The 21,013-nt window shown below is 40.2% G+C and overlaps 1 protein-coding gene and 1 long non-coding RNA gene across 3 annotated transcripts in view; one reads left to right on the top strand and one right to left on the bottom strand.

Annotated features, from left to right (window-relative positions):
• The window catches only part of LOC131461229 (uncharacterized), a 5,498-nt gene extending 2,036 nt beyond the window's left edge, over positions 1-3,462 (bottom strand). Inside the window, exons 1-2 of the long non-coding RNA XR_009240457.1 lie at positions 3,251-3,462; positions 2,347-2,468 (exon numbers count right to left, since the gene is read on the bottom strand). This is a non-coding gene — a long non-coding RNA (uncharacterized LOC131461229). The remainder of the gene's footprint in view (positions 1-2,346; positions 2,469-3,250) is intronic.
• The window catches only part of matn4 (matrilin 4), a 23,273-nt gene extending 2,260 nt beyond the window's left edge, over positions 1-21,013 (top strand). Inside the window, exons 2-17 of one of the 2 annotated variants that reach the window (XM_058632313.1) lie at positions 8,722-8,866; positions 9,906-10,081; positions 10,180-10,338; positions 11,425-11,656; positions 12,601-12,723; positions 12,822-12,944; positions 14,263-14,385; positions 16,023-16,145; positions 16,324-16,446; positions 16,830-16,952; positions 17,533-17,630; positions 17,714-17,845; positions 18,014-18,197; positions 18,293-18,445; positions 19,393-19,497; positions 19,793-21,013. In XM_058632313.1, coding sequence (XP_058488296.1) covers positions 8,797-8,866; positions 9,906-10,081; positions 10,180-10,338; positions 11,425-11,656; positions 12,601-12,723; positions 12,822-12,944; positions 14,263-14,385; positions 16,023-16,145; positions 16,324-16,446; positions 16,830-16,952; positions 17,533-17,630; positions 17,714-17,845; positions 18,014-18,197; positions 18,293-18,445; positions 19,393-19,497; positions 19,793-19,851 — 2,106 coding nt within the window. In that variant the 5' untranslated portion in view covers positions 8,722-8,796 and the 3' untranslated portion in view covers positions 19,852-21,013. The remainder of the gene's footprint in view (positions 1-8,721; positions 8,867-9,905; positions 10,082-10,179; positions 10,339-11,424; positions 11,657-12,600; positions 12,724-12,821; positions 12,945-14,262; positions 14,386-16,022; positions 16,146-16,323; positions 16,447-16,829; positions 16,953-17,532; positions 17,631-17,713; positions 17,846-18,013; positions 18,198-18,292; positions 18,446-19,392; positions 19,498-19,792) is intronic. The other variant, XM_058632314.1, reaches the window with a different exon arrangement.

Raw genomic sequence — 21,013 nt, 5'->3', positions numbered from 1 at the left:
AAAAATAAAAGTCTCAGTTCCTGTTTGTCCACACTAAATTAAAAGCATGCAGTTTTCAAAAATAAAGTTCTGATTGGATTTTGCTGCCACTGCTCAGCTTTTTGTTCTAAATGTCTACAAAAAGTTTTGATTTACCGAGAATTAAATTAAATAGTAAATTAACTCTAAGAAAGTGAGTAACTACAGTTTAGCACGAAAAATCTTCTGTGGCCCAACAAAACCTTAAATCATATACACTTTATTTAATACACAGACAGAATCAAGATTCAAATATTAAGTTAATTGTACTATGAAAAAATCTAGCCAGTTAATTGCCTTTGGAAAAGTGTAAGTTATTATAACTAAATCACTATTTAACTAATATAATTAAGTTATTGCCACTGACAAATAGCCTTAAGCTTAGTTACAAAACTGAAATTTGAAATCATTTCTATTTATGTATTTTCGTGACCTGTATCTGCAGGTCCTGTACAGACCACTAGGGGGCCACAGCACATACTTCACTGTGTTATTCAATTAGTTTGATCTGAAGTGAGTGGGTGAATGTTTGTGGACCTGACACCAGGTCAGGGACAGTGAGTCGTGTGGACAGAAAATGAATCAGTCACACAGTCAAACAGGAAGTCAGGAGCGAGCCAGGGGGCGGGCGATCGAGCGAGGGGGCGGGCGATCGTGCGAGGGGGCGGGCGATCGGGTCAACAGTCGGTAAAACAGTCGTCTCTCAGTGAAACTGTGAACAGTAGCAGAGTCAACATCTGGATTTAATCCACAGCAACTAACAAGACGTGCTGTGTCTTCATCTCAGTCTGGTCTCCAGCTGTCAGTCAAAACCAGAACCAGGACCAGAACCAGGACCAGGATCAGGACCGACCGCAGAGTCTGAGCCCGCCTCACCGCTCCCTCCCTCTGTCCTGTACAAACCCTGCTGCCACAGTTTATGTGAACATATGGTCTTCATCGTGCATCGTCTCCATCAAACTCTGAAGCACAGTGTGGATCTGTTTTCATCTCAGTGTGAATCCAGACTGACAGTCACTGAGGAACCGCACAGACCTGCAGCCGCCTCCTCCTCCTCCTCCTCCTCCTCCTCCTCTTCACTGCTTTTAAAGAATATTTTACTCAAACAAAAATCTCCTTTTATTAATTCTATTTTCAATCTCTGTCCATGTCACAACCTCTCAGATGAACAAAAACATAAAATAAGACGCACTTTTTTGAGTAAAAACAAAATGGAGATAATTGACAACAAGAATGTCAGTAAAATATATAAAATAATACGAATAAAATTGATGATTGTGATAATTTTTCAAACTTTTTCTGTCAGAAGGTGGAAAACACCAAATAATCACTACCAGGAAGGAAAGACAGAGGGCAGCACCGAGCTGTTTCTTCACGGACAAAAGTCGCTAAATTTCACAAACTGAACCTTTAACAGAGACTCTTTGACAAAGTGAGCAGCAGAAACACGGATGCGTCAACGAGAGTCAAATATCTGTCACATGTCACCAGCTCTCAAGCTCAGGGTCGCGACCCCGGCAGGAGGTCGTGGGATGGTTATCAGGGGTCACGAGTCACATGACCGTTAGAATGTGGCGGAAATAAGTAAACAGATGAAGATCTACAGATTCTTCAGCGTGACTCAAGTTTAGAGAAAATAGACTTACCGAATAAATTCTACACCTGCTTAAGTCTATTTTTATCTCCACAATATGTTCACTGCTTTACTGAAGTTTTCAAGTCACTCACTCTCCCACACCAAAGCCCATAGAGAAAATCATTGATTTTAGCTCCCAGGGACACAAGAGCTGCTGGTCCACTGCTGCCTCGTGTGGTGAGTTTGTGTCACTGAGCTTAACGGGAAAAAGAGGGTTTCAAACATTTGAGTGAAAAAATAACACATTTAACTTTCTGATGGAGGCAGCAGTGGATCAACAGCTCCTGCGTGCTGTGATGTAAAATCGATGATTTTCTCTATGGGATTTGGTGTTTGAGACAAAGTGACGCAAACTTCAGTTTCCTGTTGGAAATATTAGCGATAGATGTCGAAGACTTTAACAGGTGTAGAGTTTGTTAAGTGAGTCTTTTGTCACTTTTCTTCCTCGTGTCCCTGCAGTGCTGTCAGCCATGTTTTGTTTTCTCAGATTCTTGCAGTGAAGTCACTGTTGACTGTGTTTGGACCTCGTTCAACCAGACTGAAAACAACCCGATCCAAAAAGTACGTTGAGTTGAAAAACCCCAAAAAGCCGTTTTTGCTCTCAAATTCAACAGCCGAGGACTAAACGTGTACAAATATGAAGATATACAAAAATATTGCGTATAAACACTGTGACAGAATCCTCTGCTCACCTTTGTTTCCATTTTCCACAACGCCCGATTCCTCCATGACGGGAATGGGCGGAGCCTCTGCGCCTGTCACTTCAGGAGGGAAGCGCGGTTCCTCGTGTTCATGTCCAAACGTCAGCGTTGACCTGTCAGTGACATGGACACACGGAAGACGTCATTTACAAATGTGAGGATGTCTTCAAGTGTCCGGCACCGTCTGTGAGCTCACGCTGCTTCCTGCAGAAGTTTGATGGTCTGCTGAGATTAAGACGTTCCCGAACCTGTTCATACATCATCATCTGAGTGAACTTAAAAAACTAAGCATCGCGGGTTTGGACGTGTTACAGACTCAAAGTCAGAGCATAAGAACGTCTGTGTGAGGTGGAAACTAGACGTGGACCAGACTAGGAAGGGTTTCCTAAAGCCGGCACTGATCTTCAGAAATCTGGGCAAAAAGAAAAGTCAGCCAATGACATGATACTTGACTTTAACAGACTATTTAATATTTATTCAAGGACAGCACTGCTGACAGCAGTCGAATCACAACCCAACGTTCAGTGCTATTTCAGTTCAGTGACTGAGTCTGTGATCCGGTCATGCAGGAAATGATTCTGTGAACAAATCTTTTTAATCAACTGATTCTAATGATTCAGTTACACTGAAAACTATTGTTTATTGTCTATTGTCACTAGTTTGTGTGTTTGTCTAGAGTCGAGTCGTGCTAGAACTGTTTAATGGAAAAGTTGGCTAACATATTGTGGATTAAGGAAACCTCAGTTCCTGTGTGACAGTGACTGTTTCTATAATAACTCAAACACGAACACTGACCCTAAAAATTCTACAACCTGATTAAACTGCGACTTTAAAACCCGTCAGTGACCTGAAAATGGTTTTGTTGTCTGAACTTCAGACTTCAGCTCAGTCTCACCTGAAAATCACGATCGTCCCGGCGTCGTTCTTCTCATTCTGCTTCACTCATGATCACGCTCAGTTCACACGTTCATGCGCTGCAGTGATGAACGTTAGGTCTCACGCACACGTTCACCATCGTCACTTAAATCCACTGGAAAAGACAAGTTTAACCACAGAGAAGTGAGTCTCCTCTGCAGTGTACAGTCAAAGACACTTATTTAAGTGTGTGTGTGTGTGTGTGTTTTCCCGGATCTCTTATCTGACCACAGGTCTTGGTGTGTGTGTGTGTGTGTGTGTGTGTGTGTGTGTGTATAAGGAGATAATCACCTGTTGCCGGGCGGCAGGTTTCTCACACACTCCTGCTCATTTCTCTTTAGCAAACAAATGAAACTCTTTTATTTTTCTGTCACACTTTGTTTTTATCTCAGTGTAAAAAACTAAAACCTAAAAATCTACTCAAACTAACATCAAACCCTGTGATTTCAGACGTTTAGCTGCAGGTTTTTTTTGTTTTTAGCGTCTTTGTGTGTACGTTACAGGCTGATGTGTCCGACCTCTGACCTCTGTGTTTGTACACCGTCAGAGACTTGAGCTGCTAAAAACATCAGGATGTGATGAAAACAAACAGCAGGACTCGCTAACGTCGTCTGTGTTTTCTATCAGTCGCGACTAAAACAACACAAACAGCCGCAGTGATGTTTTTACACAAACACAGACTTGATTCAGTTTATCTTAAACAAGTGTATTTTTCCATGAGTGTAAAAAACATCAGTGTGTTTCAGACACTTGAAAAATCCTATCTATCTATCTATCTATCTATCTATCTATCTAGTTAAAGTGCTAGTTAGCTTGCGAGCCACCAAGCTAGAATCTATCTTTCTAATCTATGCTAGTGCATAGTGCTAGTTAGCGCTCTCGCTGCTAGCTTGCTGGTTCTATCTGACTCAGTAAATCAATTTGAATCAGATTAGTAACAATATAAACAATATAAACAATATAAAGTTAACATTTTTTTTAAATTGTCACGAGTAAATAATAAATCACAAATGTGAACTGAACAATATTTCAAAAGCATTTGAACCCCGCGGTGACCTTTGACCTCTCACCTAAAGCGACTGACACACACAGAGAGAAAAACACTGAAGTCACTGGAGAACATGTGAGTGAGTGTGCAGAGGAAATCTGGAGCATGCATTAACATGTCCTGCTCCCTAGGGGGCAGCACTGACAGGAAGCCCATATGTACGGCAGTTTAAGTTGATGGATGGGATGAGGGAGTGAGGGGAGTGAGAACTTCCTCTCAGGGAGAAATATTACACTTTTTAAATCATTAAATAATAAAGATTTACCAGTTACATCTACGAGTGATAAATTAACTAAATATAATGTCGAAGTTGAAGGTTAGTTTCCTTTTAGTCTGTTTTTAAAAAAACTCTCTAAGACTTTACTGTAACTGTGTAACTGTACATAAACTTATCATCCCCCATAACCTGAACTGAGACAATTATGTTCCACTTCTGTTTGTTTAATAAACTTATAAAACTTACTGTACTACGTATATATGCATATATGTGCACATATATCGTAAATATCGTGATAATATATCGGATGTAAATATCGTGATAATATCGTATCGTAAAGTAGATATTGTGATGATATCGAAAAGTGACTTAAATATTGTGATAATATCGTATTTTGATGTAAATATCGTGATAATAATCGTATCATGGCGTCTCTTGCTACTCAGTATCGGTTTCGTGATTTATTGCGATACGGATCAAAATCGCTGGGTCCGATTCTGGAAAGATAAAAATGTTAAATCCATCCAAGAATATTCTCTATATCACATTCTTCACTGTAGAAACAGATTGTAAGCAACAGCATTTTAGCTGAGTCATGTTTTATGGGCAGCAGAGTCATTGTTCCATCCGTAATATTTTTAAAACACATCACAAACTTTTTACAATTCAGTTCTATTTTCCTACATTGTTGCTTTTTCTATTTCTATATAACTAAGAATAATTTTCATTACTGATCAAACTGAATAATCAGTAATTAAAATAGTTGACACTTTGATTTTCTCATGTTCTCCAACAGTAAAATAAACATATTTGTTTTGTTGGTTCAGAAACTTTTAAAGCTTATTTTTCTTTGATCTTATTTAAAAGTCTGAAACTCTGCTGCTTTAACAAACTGAAGCAGAAGGAAACTGTGGGGTTTTGTTTTTTTTAGCTTGAACTAAACTTTTCTTTAAAAGAAACAGTTTAATTTGTTGGTAAATGTCTCGTCTGTGCCAACGTCGTCCACAGCTGCTGCTCTTTGTCTCACGTGTCTGTGAACGCGTCTGTGGCTCGTCACCGTCTCCTGGTTTTACTTTTCATTGTCATCCAGATTAGAGTGAAATAACCAGGTCAGTGGGTTAATTACATACTATAATTATAATGATTTCATGCAGCGTTTACACACGATAACGTAATTGTATAAATACCACGTGAACTTCAGGAGAGCAGACGTGGGTTTTTTATATTAAAGGTTTAATGGAACGAAACAGTTTCTATTTTTAAAAACCAAACGGAGAAAGAAACTCAGTGAGCAGACGTCAATGAAGCGTTTAACGAGAAAATATCACGTCTGAGCTCAATGATCCTCTGTGTGGGTAAATATAGAACACGTGTGTGTGTGTGTGCGTGAGTGTGTGTGTGTGTGTGTGTGTGTGTGTGTGAGAGAGTGTGTGTCGTAGTAGATTGTTGCTCAGGAAAGGGGGTGTCGGTTACTGGGAGAGTTATACTGAGGGGGCTTTGTCCCACACACACGCACGCACACGCATGCACACACACGCACACACGCACACACACACACACACACACACACACACACAAGCACACACACTCTCACTCACACACACTCACACACACACACGTCAGTTTAATGTCATAAAACCTGGACTGAGACCAGCCTGAAATGAACTGATATGAAAAGTCTCTTCTGTGCGTCGCTGTGTTTTCATTTCATACGTTACTATATGCCTACTGTACTGTGTATACTATGTTACTATGTGTATGTATTTATATACTATATATATTATAATGTGACACAGCAGCAGTGTCCTTTTTCAGGGAAAACCCTTTAAAAAAACAATGTTTACTTAACTTTTAAGGACTAAACTAAAAAAAGAAGACTTTCATTTTGAAATACATTCTGGACAAGAAAAACTCTAAAGTCTATTTCGGAGTATACATATATATATATATATATATATATATACATATATATATATATATATATTTAGGTGTGATTAGTTCTTTTATATCATTAAAGCATTAAACGCTTGGATTTAGGTGGCTACAGGTCATAGTCAGGGTCATAGTCAGGGTCATAGTCAGGGTCATAGTGGTCTCACAAAACATGTCAAATCTTAAGTCTATGATGTCTTAAGAATAGCATCAGTTTTGTTGTCATTAAACATCTTCTTCTGAGTGGAAACTGATATTTGTAAACCTGCTCACTCTCCCTGCACCAAAGTCCATAGAGAAAATCAGTGATTTTAGGTCAGCGATACACTGGAGCTGCTGGTCCTCTGCTGCCCCGTGTGGTCAGTTTGCGTCACTGGGGTGAATCAAAATTAGGTTTTTCAAACACTGAAGTCACAAAATCAGACATTTGAACTTTACTGCTGTCAGCAGCAGTGGATCAACAGTTCCTGTGTGCTGTGATGTAAAATCACTGATTTTCTCTATGGACTTTGGTGCAGGGAGAGTGAGTGAGTCTCCAAAGCGACAAAAACTTCTGTTCCCTGTCAGAAGAGTTTGTCTGATGATGAAATAAAGTGGTAAACATTTGTAGGATGTCGTAGAGTTCCAGCACGGCTCGACTGAAAAGCCTCATTTGTCTCACAAAGACTGACTTTGACCAAGATCCCACATGCAAATCAATAAAAGTGGACGCCAATGGACGAAGACAAGCTCTTACAAGTTGTCACATTTAGTCCTTGAATTTGAGGGGATTGGTCCTGGAAAGTCCTTGAATATGATGTCCACTGACAGTGTGAATGGTTGTTAATTGTAGTGTGAAAGAGGTCAGTGTTTCCATGATTATGTGGACGCTAATTCCCCACATTGTCATTATCTGCTGTGTAAAGAGTAAGAGCATGAATAAACGTCTGGCCGAGATTCTGATGAGAGAGGACGTGGGCGACGAGCCCAGAGACAGACAGACAGACAGACAGACAGAGAGACAATGAGACAGACAGACAGAGAGACAACGAGACAAGCAGAGACAAACACACATAGAAAAGACTCTTTGTGCTCGGGCCTCATGTGATGACTCATCACTCTGTCCGTGAGCCAGAGATGAAGAAGAAGACGACGACGACGACTCTGGACAAAGAGAGGCGTGTCTTAAAGTGTCTGTTTGAATTAACGTGGTGATAAAGCTCAGTCACAGAGCTCATGGTTACCTGCTGCTGTGAGAGCGATGACACACTCCACAGACTTCTATTTACACCAACTCTGCACCTGATCCAGGTGTTTTGGAGTCTGGAGGTTTTACAACGGGGGCAAGACTGGAATGTAACACACACACACACACACACACACACACACACACGAGCATCACAACACACACACACACACACACAAGCATAACAACACACACACACACACACACACACACACACACACACACGAGCATCACAACACACACACACACACACACAAGCATCACAACACACACACACACGCACAAGCATCACAACACACACACACACACACGAGCATCACAACACGAACACACACACACACACACACACAATTGATCAGGCAAAGTCTGTCCAACACTGGAGGATTTTCAAATCTGACTTGATTTTAAAAAAGGTGAGAGGTCACAGACACAGTGGACTTGGTCACCACATGTAACTTAAACATGTGTGTGCTTTATAAATAAATGTAACTGGATAAAGTAAAACTGGGATGTGTTTGCTTTAAATCAAACTCTCAAAAATGGGAAACAGAAGCTTCTGAGGCAGTTTTGTTTTCAGGAAATTATTCTCATTAAATCATTAAAAATTATTCTCATTAAATCATTAAAAATAATTCTCATTAAATCATTAAAAATCTGAATTTTTTTTGGGCTTTTTATGAGGGAAAAAAGTCATAAATTAAAAACTTTATAGTGTTACTTTATATTTATGCATTGACTGTGCACTTTATCCTGCAGTGTTCTAGTACATAAACATATACTTTAAATATCTTTATTAGCTCTTCTTATATTTCATATTTACACTTATATTTTTATTATTATTGCACAGTCACAGTTTCTTTTCACTGCTGCACACGTGACAAACAAATCTTTCAGTCTTGTCGTTTATATAAACCTAAATAAATATTATGTGTTATTTTACCATGATAAAAAAACTGTCAAATAAAATAATATCTGATCATATTTCTTCTGCCAAACCTTTGTCTCTCCAAACTCCTCCCCCTTCAACAGTTGAGTCCAGTTCCAGTGAAGTCCAGCCGTGACCAGCTCGTCTGCTCCATCATCATCATCATCCTCATTATCATCATGATGAAGATGAAACATCTCACAGCGCTGATTTACCTGGTCGTCTTCACCGCCGCCAGACCACAAACAGGTCAGTCTGTGCAGGAAAAACAAACAATCAACAAACAATCAACAAACAATAAACAAACAATAAACAAACAACAGAAAAACTTGGGAGAAAACGATGCCTTATTTTTATCGAAATTTAATGAAAAACACGCAGACGACATTTGTTTAAAATGCACAAAAACAGGGAAAAACATGACATTTGGGGGGGAAATTTTTTTTTGGCCTAAAATGAAAAATAAGTCACAAATGTATAAAAAATAAGTAAAAAATGTGCAACTTTATCTTGATAAGATATAACAGCGTACTTTAATCTTTAATTACCAGTAACAAGATAAAACAATCCGGGTTTACTATGGTGTGTGTTTAATTCACCCTCACACACTGTAAGTGTGAATAAATCCTTAAACTGAGCTTAAGTAAGAAAAGGTTTTTCCTCATTTTAATGAACATTACAGTTTAAAAGTTTTAAGAATTCTAGCCAAACAAAATTCTTTTCTGTCTGTTTAAGCCAAAAAGTCATGACTTTACATGAAGACATTAATGTGATGATGATGATGATGATGATGATTCTTTAGTCTGCAGCTGAAGGTGGACATGATTCATGAGTGCAGACGCAGAAACACACACGTTTATTAAAACCACGAGAAATCCATACGTATGAAATCCACAAGAATCCAAACGCTGCGCTCCCACGAGTTTCTCTGAAAGTTCTGGATGTTCATCAGTCACAGGATCGTGTGCTCAGACCTCAGATGATGTTACACCAGTGAGAAGCTTCTTCAGAACGAGAGGGGAAAATAAAGTAAAGACAAAAACAGGCGCAATAAAAACTGAGCTCAAGACACAGAGACAGTCCAGCTGCTATATGATGGGAACCAGGAGAGAATTTATCATATTTATCATGTGACATTAGGTGAATAACGCAGGTTTGAGACCTCTGCATTAAAACCTTTCGCTGTTATATCAACACACTGCACATTGTATACGTGTTTTTTTTAAAGTCATGTTATCTGTCAAAGTTGTTGTGTAAAGTTTCTTCTTCCTCTTCTTCTTCTTCTCAGGTTCGGAGCAGAAATGTAAGTCTGGTCCCGTGGATCTGGTCTTCCTCATCGACAGCTCCCGCAGTGTCAGGCCACACGAGTTTGAGACCATGAGGAAGTTCATGATCGACATCCTCGACACTCTGGATATTGGACCCAACGCCACCAGAGTGGGAGTGGTTCAGTACTCCAGCCAGGTAACCAGATCTTCATCCAGGTCCAAACACGTTGTCATCATCTTCCGTCTGGTCTGGTCTGGTCTGGTCTGGGTTTGTTAAATGTGGTTGTCCTGCAGGTTCGCAGTGAGTTCTCTCTGAAGACGCACAGTAAACTGGAGGCCATGGTGAAGAACATCAACCAGATCGTTCCCCTCGCTCAAGGAACCATGACGGGACTCGCCATCAAATACGTGATGGATCTAGCGTTCACTGCAGAGGAAGGAGACCGACCCAAGGTACTGCACGTGTCCGAGAATAAAAACAGCTGATTCAGTTAGAAGTCCAACCACTGTGATGTCAAAGACCGGTTGTCCTCGCCTCAGTGAATCCAGTTTAACTCTGCACACACATCTACTGAAAGGGAACCGATCACAAACAGGTTTTTCCTCTGGTGCTATAGAGGCAAGCTTCAGACGATGACGACTGAGAAGCTACGTCTAAAAGTTTTTGGATTTTAAGCGACTTGCTCCACGGAGTTACCCCGGGCAAAAGTCGTTAGAAGCCATTACTCGATAGCCAACAATCCAAGAAAACTTCAAAGTTGTTCTGCATACGTCATCTAGATCATTGGTCTGAACAATCATGAGTGTGCCCAACAGAGTGAGAGACATTTTGAGACCTTGAACCAGAACCAGGAAGCACAACTTGCTGACTTCCTGCCCTGGGCAAGAATCTCAAGCTGATTGGCTTTCACGATGTTAGAATCACACAAAACATTTCACGCTTGCTCAAATATCTTGGAGCTTTGCAGTATTTCTGCGATTTGTCTCGACTGTGGGAAACACCACGATACGATATTATCACGATATGTAAATCACAATATGATATTAGCATGTAATTACATGTAGATTTGTAACAACATATCGCAAGCCTCGCTGTCATTCCCGGGTTTTATCGGATATTTACGTACTGTATTTTAGAAAAACATGTTCTGTTGAAGGAGCTCTGAAACACTCGATAGAAACCATTAACTCAGGTGAGAATTAAGCTTCATTTCTCTTCCATACAAACCAGTAGAGTCGCCCCCCTGGTGGACATTTAGGAGAATACAGGTTGAAGGCACTTCAGCACTGGCCTCAATATTTAAATAAAGTCTTTGTGTGTTTCTTATTCTGCATTCAGGGATTAAATTAGTTAAACTCTGGGCAGAAACTTATCTACAGATCAACATTTTTATATGGAAACACATGATGTTAATGTCTTTGTGACGTAACGTTATAACCTAATAAAGCTTTAATTTAATAATACAGAGACTGTTGTCTGTGATCTTAGTGTGCTCCCGTCCCGTCTCAGCTCTGATCCAGAGGTTTTCTTCCCCTCAGGTCCCCAACGTGGCCGTGATCGTGACCGACGGACGTCCTCAGGACCGCGTGGCGGAGGTGGCGGCCGACGCCAGAGAGAAAGGCATCGAGATCTACGCCGTGGGCGTGGCCAGGGCCGACATGGCTTCGCTGAGGGCCATGGCGTCCCCGCCGTTCGAAGACCACGTCTTCCTGGTGGAGTCCTTCGACCTCATTCACCAGTTTGGACTGCAGTTCCAGGACAAGCTGTGTGGTAAGACTGCAGGGGAAATGAAATGATCTCACGTCTGTAAAAAGTCACTGTATCACTGTACGACCTTTTTTAATGACTTAATCTTCCAAAACAGAACCGGATCTTTGGAAAAAGGCCCGGCTTCAGCTCCGTCTTCTACCGAGTCCAACAAGCATTTGTCTTGTGCTTTTTCCTCGGCTCTAATTTTCATGACATTATTTCCTGTGAGATTAACGAGTGAATGTGAAAACTCAAACCCCCAGTTTTCCAAACGCCAGACGAAATAGAGACGGAAGAAAGTGAAGCTCATAAAACACCTTAACCTATGAGACAAAATAAAGTCTTTTTTCTTTCATGGCGCCGATGGATTACTTTGATTTTATGGAATCTCAGCACGATTTTTTCATTTGGCGTAAAACTAGATTTTCCATAATCTTACGTTTTTCTTTTCTTTTTACTTATTATGCCCTTGCACATTTCTGCACCTCTTGTCACTTTAACTGAGCTGTTGTAAATGTGTGTTTCCCCCCCTCGGGGAGGAATAAATTCATTCATTCAATCATTCATTCATTCATTCATTCATTCAGTTGAGCTGTGGGATCCTTTTGTACATTTTGTGACGCGATGAAGCTCCAGAATTTAATGGTAAAACTCGTCACGCTGTGTCGGTAACAATTGTTAGCAATACCAGTCGATAACAATCAGCGTAGCAACATCTAATGTGAACAGTACGTATGTGAAAGACTGATTTACTGTGAAATAAGAATATTAAGTACAATAAACAGTAAAAGAAGTGGAATGCACCAATAATCCTCCTTTACTTCTTCACCCTTTCTTTTTCCTTGTGACTTAGGATCCTCATTCATGTAAAAGGTCATTCATGTAAAAGGTCATTCATGTAAACGTGTGTCAGGTCCTTACTCAGTTCACTCAGAGTGAAGCTGCTCTGCTCTTGTCTGCTGCAGGTGTGGATCTGTGTCTGGTGTCGGATCACGGCTGCGATCACATCTGCGAGAGTTCGCCCGGCTCGTACCACTGCCTCTGTCTGCCGGGGTACACTCTGAATGACGACGGCAAAACATGTGCAGGTAACAAAGAAATAAATACGTTTAGTTTGAGATGCTAAACACTTACTTTATATTTACTAATGGTGACTGACTTTAAGGTTTTGTTGCGTGTGTTTCAGCCGTCGACCTTTGTGCTGAGGGGAAACACAACTGTGAGCAGATCTGCATCAGCTCTCCAGGATCCTTCACCTGTGACTGTAACAGAGGATACAAGCTGAACGACGACAAGAGGACGTGCTCAAGTTAGTCTGACACACACACACACACACACACGCAGAAAAATATTAATATAAAGCCACAAACCACATCATTTTTGTTCAAATATTGATATTAATTCATGTTTTTCCTGAACATTACATCATTACATTACATGACACTGACAGACGTTCACATTGTCTGACTTGTGGAAACTTTCCTGGATCATGAACAGAATCTCTCGCCTTTATTTTGCTTCATGCTTCGACAACACTGATTCTGATGCTGACATGCTGCTGATTTCTTGTCTTCTTCATGACGCTCAGTGTGACTCTGTGTCATGTTCCCGTTCCTGCTGTTTTAAAAAAGACAATAAAAGGATTAACACGCCAACATTCATCTAATGTTGCCTGTTATCGTTTATATCTTTAAAGCTTCAAACCTTCAACTTTTATAAAAAACTAAGCAACTTAATGAAATGCTCACTTTATAAAATCTATACTTGCTTAAGTCTACAATATTTTCTGAATATTTTTGCTTCTAATTTTTGGCAGCATTTTCCAACAGGAAACTGTTTCATTCCTCCACACCAAACCCCATGGAGAAAATCATCGATTTAGCCATCACAGCACTCAGGAGTTATGGATCCACTGCTGCCTCCATCAATAAGTTCAAATGTCTTATTTTGTGACTTATGTGTTTGAAATCTTTTATTTGGGATTTCCTCTGGAACACAAATGTACTTTTGGAGGCAGCAGTGCGTAAACAACTCCTGTTCTCTGTGAGCTTAAATCAGTGCTTTTATCAATGGAAGCTGGTGTGCTTCACCAAGTTACTCAAACTTCTGTTTCCTGTGGGAAAAAACTTTGTAAAGGAGAGATAAAGCAATTAATATCATATCATAAAGCTCTCGGTACACTGCAGTTCATCAATATTTACAATATATACAGTTTTAGTGACTTAGCAACATTTATCATGTGTTATTGTATATATTATTATTGGGGGTCAGTTTTTAGCCCCTCCCACTTCCGATTTCTGACGCCCATTCACCAAACCACTTTAGATGTAAGTTTTCACCAGGTCCAACTAATCCACGAGGTTTGGGGCATCGCTCAAAAACACTAGGAAAAATAAAAAAGAATAATTTCACAAATGCTCCAACATCAAGTTTCCGAGAACAAAATTGCACGATTTTTAATAATCGGCCGATTAATAAATGACAATAATTATAATACAGATCATTAAATGATGCATGTGCTGTAGCTGTAGTTGAAGGTTGACCTGAGGTCACTCAGCAGGAACATGGACACAGTCACACGCCGCCGCTCTTTCACGCCTCCTCCGCTTGCTTTGCCTCCCCCTCAGTGATCGACTACTGTTCGTTTGGGAACCACAGTTGTGATCACGAGTGTGTGAGTGTGCTCAACGGCTATCACTGCCGCTGTAACCACGGATACAGGCTGCAGGACGACGGCAAGACCTGCCGCGGTGAGTATGAGGCCAAGAACACGTGGACGGGGTCATGATGGGTCCGGTCCACAGGTGAAACTGTTCTCTTTCACAGGCTTCACTCACAGTCGGTACGTTTGATACGGTTGTAAATCGATGACACTGTTTTTATCTTGTCCTAGTACATGAGCACGATGGAAACTTTACATTTTTTGAATAAGTCAAGAGGCAGGACTGCGATTACTAAGGTGGTTTTTTTTTTTAGCCAAAATGTGTGAAAGAAATTACAATTTAGGATTAAATATGATGCTGACTTATACACATCGTACTCTATAGATCGTCATCATATATAGCCTCAAATATATATATATATATATATATATATATATATATATAATAGTATATATAATAGTGATATATATATATATATAAATAATAGTATATATATATAATAGTTATTCAATTAAAAATGATGACCATTCACACGTCACAAATTATATCATAATCTCAATTTCAGTCTAAAAAAATGACATTTAAAAGCATTTTTCACACTGAAATGAAGTCAATTTACAAACCTTTCGATGCAGAAAATACACAAACCTTCAAATGTCCAGTAAAACACTGTGTAACTGTGTCGTCCATTTAACCCAAAATATCACAGAGAAAAGAGACGTACGTTAAATCACAGACTCTTCCAGTCAGTGTTTATTTTAAAGGTTAACAAAATGTGGCTGAATTTGAGCTAATTCTTTTCCAAAATACAATTACTTAAAAAACAAAACACAAACCTTACATAATTGATTTAGAAAATGATTTATATTTGTTTCTGTTTCAAATTCCAGCTTTAATCATTAAAATATGCTTTGGAGCTCAATTACACATAAATCTTTCCAAACTGTTTCCCAGAAAAGAGTTTTTACCTGGAAAGACGATAAATCGCTTCTGTCGACAGAACACACTCACACACACACACACACACACACACACTCACACACACACACAGTCACTGTGTGTGTATTTCTTGGGCATAAACACTGACCTTGTCAGGACCAGTAGTCCAAAATCTGGTCCTAATGAGGCAGAACCTAATGCCGCTTTTCCACTACACAGTTCCAGCACGACTCGGCTCTACGGTATCAGTCACGTCATTTTCCATGACTTCATAGCTCCTCCTCAATGTGGGCGGAGTCGTCATAGCAACGGCTGCGTGACACTGCCGTGACGTGGTTTTATACGCGACACAAACTAGTGACTCGTAAAGCAGTTGTTTTTCAGTGTAACTGAATCATTAGAATCAGACGATTAAAAAGATTTGTTCACAGAATTGTTCAGTACTTCCTGACACAGTCACTGAACTGAAATACCACTGAACGGCTTGGGATTCAAACTCACGATGTGCGGCTTTCAGCAGCGCAGTCTCTACATACACCAGACTCCTCTGTTCAATACTCACATTATAGACGTTTCCTTTGCTAAATGTTTTCAGTCTTTTTAACTGACATTGTTTGCTTTGATTCTTGTGTCGGGCGTCGCGCTCGTGACTCTTCAGTGACGACAGACTCTGAACAATCAGTGGCCGCAGTCTGATTCATTAGAACCGAGTCGTGCTGGAACTGTGTCGTGGAAAAGCACCAGAACTAACCCTAACCCTGTGTGTGTGTGTGTGTGTGTGATAGCCATCGACCTGTGCGCTGAGGGGAAACATGACTGTGAGCAGATCTGCGTCAGTTCACCGGGCGTCTTCACCTGCGACTGCAACGATGGACACACACTGAACGAGGACAAGAAGACATGCACACGTTAGTGGACAACACACACACACACACACACACACACACACACACGATGAAGAGACAACTTCTCTTTCTGCCCCGAAAATAAAAATATTCACATTTAAGAGGCTGAAAAAAGATACACAGTGATATTCAGTGTACCGTTGTGTGTGTGTGTGTGTGTGTGTGTGTGTGTGTTCTATAGCCATTGACCTGTGCGCTGAGGGGAAACATGACTGTGAGCAGATCTGCATCAGTGCACCGGGCGTCTTCACCTGTGACTGCAACAAAGGATTCAAACTCAACAAAGACAAGAAGACCTGCACAAGTCAGTGAAACACACACACACACACACACACAGAAAATCTCATTCAAATCCATCCTTTACATTTTGTGTTACGCTGCTCACAGACAAACATACTGAGTTAATGTTTATAAACAACAATATACAACAAAATAACCAACAATTATTTTGTAATTGATCACAACTGATGAGCCGCGTGTGTCTTCACACTCATGTTATGGGGACTTGTCTTCCTTATGGGGACAAACATCATGCAGCTTAAATTATTACATTATGGTTAGGATGAGGTTATGGTCAGGGTTAGGATTAGTCCTGTCGTAGTTATGGTTAAGGTTAGAGTAAGTCAATGTAATGTCCTCTGTGTGTGTGTGTGTGTGTTGACGTGTTGTGGACTTGTGTCTGTGCAGACATGGACCTGTGTAAGACCGTGGAGCACGGCTGTGAGCACCAGTGTGTCAGCACTCCTGGATCATACTACTGCGTCTGTCCGGACAGTCAACCGCTGCAGGAGGACGGCAAGAGCTGCGGCGGTGAGTCCACACTGCCCTCTGCTGTTACAGTCACAGCACTACAACCACTCAGCCAACTCAGCCAAAAAAGAAAATAATATCAATAAAAAAAAGTTTTTTTACTAGAAAATTAACCTTCTTGGAAAACAATGGTTTGCATTAACATCCCAACTGCTCTTGGTTTGTGTGTGTATTAAATATAGAAGTAAAAATTACTATCTCTGATTGATGTGTATGCAAATGTAAAATTCTATTTATATTTATGGTATACATTTTTTTTTTATAAAAACAGCTTATTCAAGTGAAGGAGTTGCCTGTTTTTCTTCATTTTACTGAAAATGACAGTCTGAAAGTGACTATATATAAAAACTACTTAGCCAAGCAACATTTCCTAACCTCGTTGGCAGAATGTTTTTAAAATAATTGAGGAATATTTGGCTTATTTCTAGTAGTGCTGATGCAGTTTGCAGTGTGTTACTATGACAACTGTAAACAGAAACCAGAAAACCCTGACAGCAGAAATCTCTCTCTTTTTTTAATATTTTTCTGCTAATTTAAAATGTATTTATATAAAGTAAACACAACTTCTTCTCTTCTTCAGCCTGTAAATCTGCAAACATCGACCTGGTTCTGCTGATCGACGGCTCCAAGAGCGTCCGCCCTCAGAACTTTGAGCTGGTCAAACAGTTTGTCAACCAGGTGAGGAACGTGTTTCTGTCAGATTATCTGTGTGAACATCACCGTCGACCTCCTGTCTCTCACCTCGTCCCTGTGTCTCTCAGGTCGTGGACTCGCTGGACGTGTCTGCTCACGGCACCAGGGTCGGTCTGGTCCAGTACTCCAGTCGGGTCAGGACAGAGTTCCCTCTCAACATGTACCACTCTGCTGAGGAGATCAAAGCTGCCGTCATGAAGGTCAAGATCTCTGTTTACATTTGAGAAAAAACTTTATTTTACATGGTCATGAAAAATCAACCACGGCGTGGGAACTCTGTGTAACAGAAACTGTCCCGTGATAAACACTTAATTCATATCTTTATATGAATAGTAACATGTTTGAACTTCTCGTCCGTCCTTGTGCAGGTGGACTACATGGAGAAGGGAACCATGACGGGTCTGGCTCTGAAACACATGCTGGAGTACAGTTTCTCAGAGGCAGAGGGCGCCAGACCCGCCAACCGCCACATCCCCCGCATCGGACTGGTCTTCACAGACGGCCGGTCGCAGGACGACATCACCGAGTACGCCAAGCAGGCCAAAGAAGCCGGTAAGAGGTTTCAAACAAACTCGGGGGGGGGGGGGGGGGTCTGTGGATCTGTCGCTGCTATGAATGACGTTTGACGCGTGTTTGATCGTGCGCAGGTATCACCATGTACGCTGTGGGCGTGGGGAAAGCCGTGGAGGACGAGCTCCGTGAAATCGCGTCAGAGCCCGTGGAGAAACATTTCTACTACACCACCGACTTCACGGCCATCAGCAACATCGCAGAGAACCTCAAGCTCAACGTCTGCCCAGGTACAACGACAATAAACATGCTTATATGCAGATTATCATCATGGACACAGCACCTTTTATAATCCAGATTAGAAAGGAAGGTATTAAAATCAGCAAAATTAAGTCTTCATCAGAAATGAAAGGAGAAATGTTTTGTGATGCCAAACTAAGAGAAGCCGGTTTGTAGGTCAGTGATTTTGGCGCCATCTAGTGATAAAAATACCACATGACAGCAGCAGATTTTAGGACACAGGACCTACTTCATTCTGAATTTTAAATATTTTATACAAATTCATCAATTCATTTACATTTGAATCCAATTTGCTCTTGATTTTTTTATACCACACTGGAATTTTAAATTAAATTTAATGCATTTCAAACATAAATATGATAAGATGATGAGTTTATTGACTTTAATCCGTAACTTCGATGAACATCCTGGACATCCTGGCGTCTGTGTGTGTGTTTGTAGGTCACATATTCACGGTTTATAAAATGCATTTTTTGTCTTCTTATGTGTTGTTGTGTGAAAGTTACAATTTATTTTATATCACATTGTATTTTTAATATGCAATATAAAGTTGCAATAATTGTGCAGAAGTCACAAAATTAGAACGTTTTTCTTTTCTAAAATAAAAGCGAGTCAAGTGAACTTTGAACACTGACTGATTTTAAAAATGTTTCTGGTACTTTTTGTTCAGGTGTGTTTATGTAGTTGGTGAAAGTGAAAAAAAAAATGCAACTTCGTCAGATTGGTTGTGCTGAAAAACATAAGACGCTCTATACGGCACAATCTTACGTTTTAACATAGTCATGGAAAACAACAGCTCTGTGTTCTAAGAATGTATTTATTTATTTATGTTAAACTCTGCCTCTGTTTGTTTTGTTTCACATGATGAATTATGATCTTTGTATGTGAATGAACACGCTGTATGTTTATGTATACAAATGGATGTGTGTGTGTGCAGAGGAGAGTCAGGGGGAGATCGAGGTGAAGGACCCGTGTGCCTGTGAGAGTCTGGTGGAGTTCCAGCAGGCGACCATGAGCAGCCTGGAGCAGCTCACACACAAACATATCCTTTCAAACTTAAATGATAATTAACATGTTGTGAAGAGCAAATAACGTGGTAACAACAAAAACGTGTTATTAAGGGAAAATAACACATTATTAAGGATGAATAACATGTTATTACAGGAGAATAACATGTGCAATGTCATCACATGAGGTGGCTGTAAGCCTGAATTTCGAGCGACTGAAGCCGGCGACATGAACTTAGCCTCATCTTATCACAGGATTTGTGATATTTGTGAAGAACAGAACAGAATACCAATAAATTGTGATTTATCTTTCCTTAATCAAACGTCCACTGGCTGGAATGACTGCTCGTCTGGAGCAGCTGGAGAACCAGCTTCTCTCCAGGAAGTGATGTGGAGCAGAAGACCAGAGGACGACTAACAGAGTCAGGAGGACGAGGAGGACGAGGAGGACGAGGAGGGAACTTCCTGGAAACATCATCTCCAGGAGATTACAAGCCCTCTAATCAGTGGATAATCCAAAGTGTCTTTTCACGAAAGCCTTTGTAGACTTTCAGCAGAGCCGTCGATCTTCACGTTAACGAGGACGACGTTTATGTAACAGCTCGTGATATTCATTCAATCATATTTCCTGTTTAGATGTAAAAAAGACTTAATTTGGCTTTTGAAAACAATACCCACAATTTTCACTCTTATCCAAGAAATCGTTTCACAGCATCGATGAATATTTCGGGTTTTTGAGGTTTGGTTTTATGAGGTACTGACAGAAATGGCTTCCAGTGGGGACGCAAGGAAAAAAGTGGACTTCATCAAATCTAAATCTAGACAGACTTTTCCAACAGGAAACAGGAAGCACTCTCCCACACCAAAGTCCAGAGACAAAATCAGTGATTTTAACATCACAGCACACAGACTGCTGCCTCCATCACTAACTTTAAATGTCTTATTTTGTCCCTTTGGTGTAAAATCTTTCGTTCAGATTTAACTCTGTGACATAAAGTGACCACACGAGGCAGCAGTAGACCGGCAAATATACCTGTGTCAAATAACGTTTAACAAACTTTATTAAGAACAAATAGCATGTTGTTACGTACAAATGACATGTTATTATGGACAAATAATGTGTTATTATTATTATTAGGATGAATAACATGTGTAAGATACTGTAGATATTAGAAATAATCTCAGCAGCAGTTTTCATCACTGTTAATGTCCCAAACTCACTCTGTTCATCTGTTTGTGTCATATTTACATATTTATACTTGATCTGTTTTGTACGGGATGTTGAATATGATCTATTTATAGCATTTATTTTCTTCTTTTTTCTTTTTTTTTTACCAACATTAGAATAGTGAATAAAAGAGGAGTCAGTGAAATGGGAAAAGTGATGTCATCATAAAGTTAGAGGAACAGTTTTTACCCAGCAGGCCTCAGTGGGACAACTGTAAAAGGGAAGAGTCGACGCGTCACTGTTCACTGAAGCTGAATGAGTTGTTCATATTATTGTAATCTGTGACATTTTACTCTGAATAAACGTGAACTTTCTAATAAACA

The sequence above is a fragment of the Solea solea genome, chromosome 6 (assembly GCF_958295425.1).
Source record: "Solea solea chromosome 6, fSolSol10.1, whole genome shotgun sequence".
NCBI classification, from domain to species: Eukaryota; Metazoa; Chordata; class Actinopteri; order Pleuronectiformes; family Soleidae; genus Solea; species Solea solea.
The sequence above is the reverse complement of the archived record's forward strand: the minus strand, read 5'-3'. Positions and strand labels throughout refer to the sequence as shown.